At 35.1% G+C, this 12,007-nt stretch overlaps 1 protein-coding gene across 1 annotated transcript; it reads right to left on the bottom strand.

Moving 5' to 3' along the window:
• Positions 1 to 4,220: 4,220 nt before the first annotated feature.
• On the bottom strand, positions 4,221 to 11,057 carry CENPW (centromere protein W). Its single transcript, XM_032217042.1, has 3 exons — positions 10,862 to 11,057; positions 5,847 to 5,960; positions 4,221 to 4,371 (listed from the first exon to the last, which is right to left on the bottom strand). Exons 1-3 carry the CDS (start codon positions 10,949 to 10,951, stop codon positions 4,345 to 4,347), a joined length of 231 nt encoding a protein of 76 aa, XP_032072933.1. The 5' UTR covers positions 10,952 to 11,057; the 3' UTR covers positions 4,221 to 4,344.
• Between the last annotated feature and the right edge of the window lie 950 nt (positions 11,058 to 12,007).

The raw sequence follows: 12,007 nt of genomic DNA, 5'->3' as shown, positions 1-12,007 counted from the left end.
CCAAAGGTGGGGTTATAGTAATGATGGTTGGTAATATATTCTACTGTTCAATATTCTATATTCCACCATAAAGTAACACTTTAAAAAAACAATTAAAATAAACTATGGTTTCTGGAATATAAAATGAGCATTTTTACATTTTTGTAATTAAAATAAGCAATTAAACACCAGAACTATGTTATATTGCTTTTTGTCCACAACCGCAAGAGTCTAAAGGCTTACTTTCTTGTTATTGAGCTTTCAAGCTGATGAGGTAATTCCCTTAACACTATAAACCATAGGATATCCTCCCCAGTGTTTAATGTTCTAACTTTGCAAAAGTTCATAAAAATGTTCTACTTCATACAATGGAGATAAGAAAAATAAAGTTTTGCTTTAGTCTTCAAAAGCCAGTATTTGTAATCTATGCAATGCACTTATCTGAACTGTCAAGAAAAAAACACAAACACATAGCCTAAGATTAGATTTTGTTCAAAATAATTGACACTATTAACATTTTCAAATAGGTTAAGCATTTAAGCCCAACAATAAGTCTATTTACTGGCTTACAGGACCAGGGGGGAAAAATCATTATGTGAAATTATATCTCAAGCCCATCCCACATTGATCCTTCAAATATACATCTGATTAATTTATAGAACTTTCCTGACAGGCAGCTATTTACTTTTAATGTACCTTTTTTTACTAAAATATTTAAAAAGAGGACTACTTTATTAAAATATATATGTTGTTTGATTTCCAAATTCTACAAATAAAGATACATGCAATTTAAGTTAAAATTGAAGAATGGGATAAATGCATAACAAAAATATCAAATATTTCAATATTTAAGTTAGATATAAAAGACTGGTTAATGTTCACATTCCATTCTGCCCTATTGGTGAGGAAAATATATGCCATATTGGTGAGGAAAATATAACACCACCCGTTTTTTGTGAAATAGACGGCTATATAGATTTTATTAATATATAAATTAGAACACACATTGAAACCATCAGGTTACCATATTTAGAATAGTGTTTAACATATTAGTAGTTAATGTTATCCTTTATAAGAGGTGATAGTATCTTGGTCATGCAAAGCCATTCTCAGAACAATGACTCAGAAACAACAGGATTTATTCCCTACAGAGAAGGGAAAACAGTCTGAGCACAAACCACTTCAAGTTCAAAAACAAGTAAGACATTTCAACTTTCAAGCTGAAGAAGACACCCTCTTACAAAGTATTTAACAACTTGTTTGTTGTTTTGTTGAGTAAAGAATGTATGCAGCACAATTATTCTGTTTCTAATAGCTGAGGCAGTAGGGGGGGGGGGTTTGCTTTGTTTTTTCCTTGTGCTGTGTGAGAAGCAGCTATGAGCACTTTTAGGGAGAATCAATATCTGACTTTCCAAAGAAAAACATGCAAAGAAATATTGCTAAGTGGAGAGATTGTCCATTATGACACAATTATAGACTTACCTATAGTCAAGTTGGCCAAGGGGTTGATTTGAAAGAAAACCAAGTGCATTTATTACCTTATTCTGGAAATTTATTTATCAAACTTAGCCCATCTCACTCTCATAATCCTAAATTATAAGCTAACAAATTGCCAAAGAATATATTTAGATTTTGTCAAGCATGAACTCCTCAAATAATATATAAAACATATGAGTACATTTATATAAACAATTAATTTCAAAGTTCTTAAGTTTGCAAACTTTAAAATATCCCCTTGCCAATTTCACTTCAGTTTAGGTAACTGTTACCACTTAACATGGACTGTCACTCCAAATATGCTTATGGCCCTTGGCTTAAAAACAAAGGAGCAAGAAATTCAAATGGAGCTTCCATTATTTGCTATAGCCAGAACACTTCTGAGTTTTGTTCTGGTAGCAGAAGGTACACTAGTCCCATTTAAAACTTTGGTCCTCAGAACACAGTCAACTCAAAATGTTAGCTTGTTTCACTCCAATGTCAAAACAATACACAATCCTAGTGCTTAGCTTTGAACATTGGCAGAGAAAAAAATCACATTCTTCAGCCAAGAGTAATACATGCATAGCTCTAGAAAAATGTCTGTGACACTTTTTCTCCTTGTTCTAATAACAGGGGAACTACTATTGTTTGAGGATACTATTTAAATAGGAAGGCACAGGACTTTCTACATTACACTAGAAGCATGAGAAAGAGCTCACCTCCCAGACTGCTAACTAATATTAAGGTGGCTTAATTACCTTAATGTACAAGAGAATACAAAATTTGTTCAAAACTGAAGGAAGTTAACTAATGATTTTTAATCATGTGAAGAACTGCTGTTGTAAAAATGAATATGCAAAACATGGAGAATATCAGCCAACAATTACAGAAGATGTAAAACTAAAATCTCCAGAAATTAAGGTAAGAACAATATAAAATAAAGGTAGGTCAAATGAATAAAACAGAGACCTATTCAAGCATGATTAGATTCTTATCCAATCCTCAACAATATATTTGGGGTTTTTAAATAAATGTGATATTACAATCTTCAAACATAGTTATGATTTAAAGCTTTAATACATAACTTATAATCTTAAGTGTACTGTCATTGCATATTTCCTTTAAAACTTTGAAATTTTCTAAATCCGGCCAAAGGAAAAATGTTGCATAGCTTTCTCCATAATAATTATTTGAGGGTGAGAATTATTACTATTCTATTTTACTGCAAAAAAATCAACTGATAACTTGTGCTTATATCTAGTAGCTTTTGTTAAGTATTCTTTGTATTAAAACACTTCCATATTAACTAATATAAACACTGTTTCTTGACAATAACCTCTAAAGCGTTAACCAGCCACTGTTGATTAATTATGTTGGATGATTAGAAAATGACACTTCTTAGTGTGAAAAATAGAATATATTCAACACGCTGTCAAAACAAAGAAATTTAGCTTTTCTTTTGTCAGATTTCATTAACAAGAAGCATGAAAGTTCTGAAGCTGTTACCCTCCTTCATATAAAACTGCAATTAAAATGAAATCCTTAATCACTCTACATCTGTCAGCAATAAGATACTTCATGACAGTGCCTTAATGTAACATAATAATTCTTTAACAGAGGCAGATTCAATGAACCAGAAATCTACATAAAAGGGAAAATATATGGGATACTTTACTCTATCCCCATCTTATGGTTGCAAAAGGAACAGCCATTTTGAAAGAGATGAGATTTCTAAAAAGAGCACTAACTAAATGAAAATTACACTGGTTGTATTGTTGTCTGTATCAAAGGCATTGATCATAGTACTGATTTACAGAATTAACATATTAGATTTCATCATAGAATCATGAAGCAAAACACTATAACCTGTTTAATTAAAAAGGAACTTGGTCCAATACTTGGCATACTTTTTACTTAACCATGAAGTTGTACAAAGCCATATGGACATTTTAAAAGTGAGCGGCTTCCTTTTTCCAAAAAGAATTTATTTCTGCCTGAAGGATGTCATGGTGTAGAAATTCCAAAAACTGTAAGACAGAAGACAAGACTCTTTACAGTTAGGTATAAAAAAATATACAAATTGAAGGTTCTAGTTATATTCTTCCTGTATAACATTATGCATGTAGAATTAAGATGACAGAACTGACATTTCTACTAAAAAACTGAAAAGAATAAATCTGCTTCATGCTTTTCATTTCTTTTATGATCACTAACATGAATAGCTTTTCTTCTTTTAATAAAAGAAAAAAAAATATCACTGCTGTCCCATCCAAGGAAATAATAAAACTGGGTCTGGCAAGATTGTTTATCACTTTATTTTTTTTCCGTCCAACATATAACAAAATAGCAAAATTAACATGAGAAGAATGCAGTCTATAATAGCTTTATTACTACAAATGGTAATATTTGAAATATTTTTATATTTCATTTATAATTTTGTGTGGTAAAAGTCTGTCTGCCAGTGCAAGAATACAAAGTCAAATATTTCCTTAGCTGAAAGGTTATTTATTTGAAATGTGATTTAGGACCAGAAGTTTAAAAAGGTATAAACAGTAGACAACTTGCACATTAAAAATATCCTCCAAATAATAAAGTTTTGGTTTTTAAAGGTTTGCAGGAATACATACTATCAGTTATGGTTATGTTTAAAGATCTCTGATAAGGAATCTTATATAATCATTATAAAAAGAAAAATATTTTATAATAAATATTAAAACTATTTCAGTCACTAAATCATTTATTAAATTTCATCAAAGACTATATTGAATTAAGATTTATTTTAAAGACATTATTTAACACAAAAAAATGAAATTATAAAATACAAATATCTAAATTCCATCATGTATAAAGACCCTGCGAATGTAATGAATTTAAGAACTCCTTCCTTTAGCCTCGACTCTTCTTTAAAATTATCTGAAAAGAAAAACACATAGATCTTTTAGATACAAAAGCTTAATGTTTCATTTAAAATTAGTCATCAATTTAATATGAAATGCTTTAGATGGTTTTTATTTGTTTCCAAATGCCTTTCATCTAAACAATGTATTATTATAATGGTCACTCTAGTAAACCAATGATCTTGTACCTACATAAATTAGACTTTTGTTTCAGTTAAGATGTGTCTTTTCATTTCTTTAAATCAGCAGTGCAAATACATTTAGGATTTATCGATACCTAGTAGAAAAATGTAGGACATTCAGAGTGAGGTAAATATTTCATTCCATATTCTTTTGAAAGAGGGAGTGGTGTGGGGTCTTCTAAAGAGAACCATAACTATTGTGAATATTATTCTACTGCAAATATCCCACTGGAGAAGATAGTGGCTGATTAGTTTCATATGTTCCTGGATGTACAGATTACCTGATCCAATTCATTCAACATTCAAGTTTGATTTTGGCAGTGAAACTGCTTTGATTGGCCTAAACTAAGATGACTTGCTTTGGGGGTAGTGGGAAGTGTTCATCTTCCCTAACCTTATGGCAGCTTCATATACTGTCTGGCTGAGTCAATTATGTTGGATGAATTAGGAGGAGGATACTCCCTACTGGTTTGGCCTTACAGGCTTTGTTTTGGCTTAGCAGTCATGGGATCCTGCATTTTGTTCTTTGTTTATATTCTATACAAAGGTATCAAGTGAGTCCATCAGGGGGTTGTGTTTGGGTGATCCTATAGAGCTTTATTTCTCCCATTATTAAAGTAAGGCAGTGCAGGTACAAGAGGAGTATTTGAGTCCCGTTATTAAGACATATGGATTGGTAGCTCACAGATCCAGCTATTAGATAGGTAATCTAACACTCTTTGGAGCCGCACCCCTTCTGAAGGAACAAGTAGACAGCCTCTGTGTATTCTTGGATTCATCTTTATCTTTTGAGGCCTAGCTGGGAAAGGTCCATGATAGTAAAACCTATGCATACGTGCCATAAGCAGGATGCAGAGCCCTCTCTGTGGGCATGTGAGCCATAGCCCCAGCTCAGCTTCATTGTGCATGTGCACGTGCCTCCCACCGACTAACTGGTTTTCAATTTTTTGCCATGCATGCGTGGGGGGGGGGGGCATGCAGGAGACATGGTAATTAAAATATCATTGTAATGAATATCCCTTTTACTGTATTAATTTAATTATATTTTAGGACACATAATTACTGTAAAAAGCAGTTACGTTTAATCCAATTTGCTGATTTGTGTTTTAGTAATGAGATACCTTAATTTGAACATACATGTTCTAACATAAATTTATAATATAATTATACGACTGATTATTTCCCTCACTATAATGAAGTTTGAAGAAAAATCTTCTTTATACAAGATAGTCTTATCTGAATGTTCCCTTAGATTTTAATACAATTGTATGCAGCTTTAATATTCAAGAAAGAATTTAACTATGATTACCTTTGCAGAAGAGACCACATGTTCATATTTAATTATTTTACTCTTTTCTTCAATAGCCTGGGTCCTGGCTTCTTCTGCTAACCGAAACATGAACAATAAGAAGTTCAAATGTACCTTTTAAAGAAAAATACAAAATTCAAAATCTTTCAAAAAAAAATCTCAAATACATTACAGCAAACTGGCCTATAAAATGATTTATAATACTAATTAAAGTGTTCTCAAAGTAGAATTTATCAATATATCTAAATCTAATTTCATATATTTTTTACTTCTAAGACATTGCTAACATTTCCAATCAAATGCAGAGATATACATTTCTGATAATTTTTTAAAACAGTGAAATAAATAAATTATGTTTCAAAAACATTCTTGGACATGGAAAGGCATGAATCAGTATACATCTTTTCCCCCACAATCATTTCATCTGGCAGCCACATGAGCCAAGGAAAAGATGCATCTGCTTTAAAGAATTGCAGACAAGTGATATACTTAAGCCTAATTCTTAAGCATTTCTCTAAAATTAGGCATGAAGTTTTATGCAACCTTAATCTATTCTTTTCTCCCATTTTTTAACCTTACAGTTAATGTTGATGCCTGGTAATTACCTAGGTAAGTCCCTGCAATTTTCTAGGCAAGATTTCAGAAGTGATTCTCCCTTGCCTGCTTACTAGGGCTAAGAGAGAGGGTGTGGGTCAAGGTCCCCCAACTGCCTTCGTGTCTGAAGGAGACCTAGAACTCAAGTCTCCCAACACCCAATTAGTCTTTCCTCCAATAATCTACCTTAAAAATGGGATTTAGATCAGGTGCAGAGGTAGAGTTTGTTTTCTTTTCAGGATTTCTTTTTCAGGATTACTACAGAGCTAGTTTGGAGTAGTGGCTAAGGTGCTGGCCTAGAAACCAGGAGAATTTGAGTTATAGACCTCCTCCCTTAGCCATGTAAGCCAGCTGGTGACCTTTAGCCAGACACTCATTCTCAGCCCAACCCACCTGGCATGTTTTGTTGTGGGGAAAATAGCAAGTAGGAGTATTAGACAATTTGCTGCCTTCAGTTGTGATGATAGATAGATAGATAGATAGATAGATAGATAGATAGATAGATAGATAGATAGACAGACAGACAGACAGACAGACAGACAGACAGACAGACAAAAATTGGATAAAATGTTACTTCATGGTCATAAAGAACCATTTCCTTTCAAGTAGACAACATACAACAGCATTTTACATTAGTTATGGATAACCCTGATCCAATAGAGCCAATCCAGTAGATATCAGTCTTCAGCCTGATCTGTTCTAATTATAACCATGCCCAATATTGTGCAGTACTGAATCAGCAACAAGCTTTCATTTAAATAAAAGCATTGCAATCAATAGGACCTACTTCTGAGAATATGTAAGATGTTCAATACTATAAGTGAATTATATTATTACAACACTAAGGATGTTATTTTTATATAAAAACCCTAATAAAGTTCGATATTTCTTACTATAATTTCAGTTGATATCTGATGTAAATCAATCTTGTACTCCACATTGACTTATTGGAAGCCTGCACAATTTGTGAACCAAGCTTTGTACAGCCTGTCAACTATGTATCATAGTCTATCAAGCTTTCAAGTTTGCAACTATATACTGTATATACTCGAGTATAAGCCTAGTTTTTCAGCCCACTTTTTGGGCTGAAAAAAGCCGCCTCGGCTTATACTCGAGTCAGTGAAAAATTTGCCCGAAATGGAGGAGAAAAAGGGGCGGGGCCATGCCGCTGGGTGACACTCGTGAATGGCCCAGTGCCCCTGTGAGTTTCCCCTCCCTCTGTGTCAGTTTGCCGCGCAGCGTGCACCGCACCATCCCCCCTCCTCACGTTCTAATGTAATGCAGGGCTGTCTTACGATTCCCCTTCCTCCCCCTCCTGCCGCTCTGCAACGATGTCCCACCTCCTCCTTGTTATGGCAAGCAGCCACATAGCGATGTCCCACCTCCTCTGGTACAGTGATCCAATGATAGGAATCACTGTGCCGTGTGTCATAGAAGGCGGGACATCGCTCCCGCGGCTGCACGGGACATCATCATCACAGCGGGACATCAGCATCATGAGGTGAGTGAAGTATTTCATTGAATACACTGCTAGTTTACTGTTTTTCTTTGAAATAAATATTCAAAAACATTATTGGTATCTATTTTTATTTTTGAAATTTACCGGTAGCTGCTGCATTTCCCACCCTAGGCTTATACTCGAGTCAATAACTTTTCCAGTTTTTTGTGGTAAAATTGGGTGCCTCGGCTTATATTCGGGTCGGCCTATACTCGAGTATATACGGTATACACATTCAACATTATTGGATTGCAGGTGATTTACAATTCTTAAAGCACTGAATAACTATGGTTTACATTTTTGTGGTCAGACATTTATTAGATCTCTAGAGATGGTGATTAGTTTGATTATCCAAAAGTTGTGGAAGAATGAGTGTTACTGTAATCACTAGAGCTGCGCAAAAAAAAAACAACAAAATATGTAACATACATCAGTGTCCATTTCTAAACATTGATGATCAAAATAATTATGTCACAATGCAAACTCAACCCATTATCCCATGTTGTGGCAACATTTATGATATTATGCATGTCCCAGAAAAAAATAATTGCAAAAATTTCTTTTTGAAATATCAAAACATACATTTTCCCATTTAAACTGATTTGTCAACAGAACAAATATGTTCAAAAGCAACAGCTGGTAAGAAACTTTATTGTTATGAGAGAATTTGAGAGAAGAAGGGGGGGCTTATTTGCATTTTTTAAACAGATTTAGAATAATTTTGTCACTTTGAATGTACGCTAATCGGCATACATTAAAATGAAATGAAATGAAAATGAAACTAAATTGTTAGTGTCAGGTCTGAGATTCCAACAAATGTTATTTAACATCTATAAAATATGTTTTAAAGGATGAAAAGAAAGAAAGAAAAGAAAGGTAAGTGAGCACCTGTCTACCCTAGACGAGTTCAAATCACCAGGACCGGATGGATTACACTCCAGGGTTTTGAAGGAACTGGCAGACGAGATCTCAGAACCACTGAACTATATCTTTCAGAGATCCTGGAGCACCGGGGAACTGCCAGATGACTGGAAAAGAGCTGATGTGGTTCCTATCTTCAAAAAAGGAAAAAAAATAGATCCAGGAAACTGTAGACCTATCAGCCTGACCTCAATACCAGGAAAGATTCTGGAAAAGATAATCAAGCAACGATTTAGCGAACACCTAGAAGTAAACAAAGTAATAGCCAAAAGCCAACATGGGTTTGTCAAAAACAGATCATGCCAGACTAATCTTATTGCATTCTTTGACAAAGTGACAAAATTAGTGGACCAGAGGAATGCCGTTGATATAGTTTACTTGGACTTCAGTAAGGCATTTGATAAGGTAGATCATAACCTACTACTAGATAAAGCAGAATAATGTGGTTAGGCAGCATCACCACCAGATGGATTCATAACTGGCTGACCAACCGCACTCAACGTGTAGTCCTCAATGGAACTGCATCTTCATGGAGGGAGGTATGCAGTGGAGTACCCCAAGGCTCTGTTTTGGGCCCAATATTCTTCAACATCTTCATCAATGATTTGGATGAGCGAATAAATGGGGAACTCATCAAATTTGCAGATGACACCAAGCTGGCAGGAATAGCCAACACTCCAGAAGATAGGCTAAAGATATAGAAGGATCTTGACAAACTTGAACATTGGGCACTATCTAATACAATGAAATTCAATGGTGAAAAGAGTAAGCTTCTACATTTAGGCAACAAAAACAAAATGCACAAGTACAGTATAGGTGGTATCTTGCTCAATAGTAGTAATTGTGAGAGGGATCTTGGAGTCCTAGTGGACAACCATTTAATATGAGCCAGCAGTGTGCAGCAGCTGCCAAAAAAGCCAACACAGTTCTAGGCTGCATAAACAGAGATATAGAATCAAGATCACGTGAAGTGTTAATACCACTTTATAATGCCTTGGTAAGGCCACACTTGGAATACTGCATTCAGTTTTGGTCGCCATAATGTAGAAAAGATATGGAGACTCTAGAAAGAGTGCAAAGAAGAGCAACAAAGATGATTAGGGGACTGGAGACTAAAACATATGAAGAACGGTTGCAGGAACTGGGTATGTCTAGTTTAATGAAAAGAAGGACTAGGGGAAATATGATAGCAGTGTTCCAATATCTCAGGGGGTGCCAAAAAGAAGAGGGAGTCAAACTATTTTCCAATACACCTGAGGATATAACAAGAAGCAATGGGTGGAAACTAATCAAGGAAAGAAGCAACTTAGAACTGAGGAGAAATTAATCAGTGGAACATTCAACAGTTGTGAATGCCCCAACACTGGAAGTATTTAAGAAGATGTTGGATAGCCATTTGTCTGAAACGGTATAGGGTTTCCTGCCTAGACAGGGGGTTGGACTAGAAGACCTCCAAGGTCCCTTCCAACTCTGCTATTGTATTTGTATTGTATTTAGTTCAGATGTATACATGTACATGGCGAGACAAACAACAACCAAAAAAGCTTCTGACAACTTTTACAATGTTCAAACATTGGTGCAGAGGATAGAGCTCTCCTTCAGTTCTCTGCCATTGTGCACCTATGACACATGTGCATACATGGCACAAGTAATCCCAGATTACTACTGCTTACCAGCCACCATCACTACAGAGCCCAAAGACGATTCATTAAATTTGAATTAAATTTGAATTAAATTTGAATTAAATTTGAATTAAATTTGAATTAAATTTGAATTAAATTTGAATTAAATTTGAATTAAATTTGAATTAAATTTGAATTAAATTTGAATTAAATTTGAATTAAATTTTTCACGTTTCAGGCAAAGCACTTTCATAAATGAGCGGATAGGAATGGCAGGAAGTAGTTTTTCAATGAGCTTCCCTAAAAGTAACCTATGGGAAGCAAGAAACTGACAGCAGTTCCTTCCCTCCTTTCTAGCTTCCCTCCCCATTCCCACTCACTAGTAAGTCGGTGTTGCCGCCCAAACGGAGCTGGGGCTTGTGCTTCTTCACCAGGTTCTTCAGAGTGCTTCGTGGCACGGTGCGTTTCATCGCAGCGGCGCGGAAACCCTTTCTCGGAATCAAGAATAATATCCGAAGAGCTGCTCACCCCCAAAACACTCCACGAACGAATCGAGCGCGCTTGCGCTGTATAAGTTCAAATCTGCCGCTGTGCGCCATACGTCACAGGAGCGGCTGATGCATCAACCCGCCTACTTTCTCCTTGGAGCGATTGGTGGAAGGGAGTGCCATTCGGCGGGACTATCGAGAGAAGCCGCTGAGTGAATGCTTCCTGCAGTTTCTATCTTCATTAATATCTAACACGGCGTATAGTTGCTTCCCCTTTCCAAACGGACTTCCAAATGAAGACGGTATTTTTGTACAACTGATTTATTTAAACTTAGTAGCGCTTGAACGGCCTGTGAATGTCCTTTAATTCGTCAGGAATTTATTTTAAAAGTTGCAAATGTATATGCAGAGTTCTGCTTAAGGTTAAAGAGTTGCAAGGGAATCTTGCCCGCGAAGGATTACGCCGTGATCGGAAAGGCTTCTAAGGAATGCCCTCATCATCAAACGAAGAGTCTTGTTTTTAATCTTTTCACTAATTTTATTAATGAAATATAACAAAGAATGACTATATCAGTAATATATGAAAGTAAACTACATACATTGCATTGATGAAAAAATAGCATAAGAGAAGAAACATTTTAAAAAATAAGACATGATATCAATTTAAAACTTATTCAACTCAAGCTTATTATTACATCTAGACCACAGAAGAACAGATTGTTTCACCTTCCCATTTTTAGAATATGATACTTTAAAAATTGATCAACACATATCTGAACTGATTATAAGCTGTGTACTCACTTTCACAAACACTTCTCATACATTGACTCAAAATTGCAATTATTTACCTGGGAATATGTTCATTCATTAAATTTTGCTATAGCCACCCAATTCCAAAGGTAAGGTGCAGAGGAGAGAGAGCTAAGTGAGAGAGGAGGGAGTTTTCCAATGCTCTTCACAATCTCTCCATCTAGCTCTCCATATTTGAGATCTGTCAAGTAGGTGAGATGTGTTTGGAGACAAATGTAGCACTCTTCC

Source organism: Thamnophis elegans, chromosome 4 (assembly GCF_009769535.1).
Source record: "Thamnophis elegans isolate rThaEle1 chromosome 4, rThaEle1.pri, whole genome shotgun sequence".
Lineage (NCBI taxonomy): Eukaryota > Metazoa > Chordata > Lepidosauria > Squamata > Colubridae > Thamnophis > Thamnophis elegans.
This window is presented reverse-complemented; position numbering and strand designations above follow the sequence as displayed.

Bases quoted from the DNA above. Each gene is read 5' to 3' on its own strand.
- CENPW (XM_032217042.1), bottom strand. From the start codon at position 10,951: ATGAAACGCACCGTGCCACGAAGCACTCTGAAGAACCTGGTGAAGAAG. The intron at 5,961-10,861 runs GTGAGTGGGAAT...TTTCTTTAAAAG, and splicing joins GCGGCAACACCGACTTACTA to GTACATTTGAACTTCTTATT. The intron at 4,372-5,846 runs GTAATCATAGTT...TTTTCTTTTCAG, and splicing joins ATGTGGTCTCTTCTGCAAAG to ATAATTTTAAAGAAGAGTCG.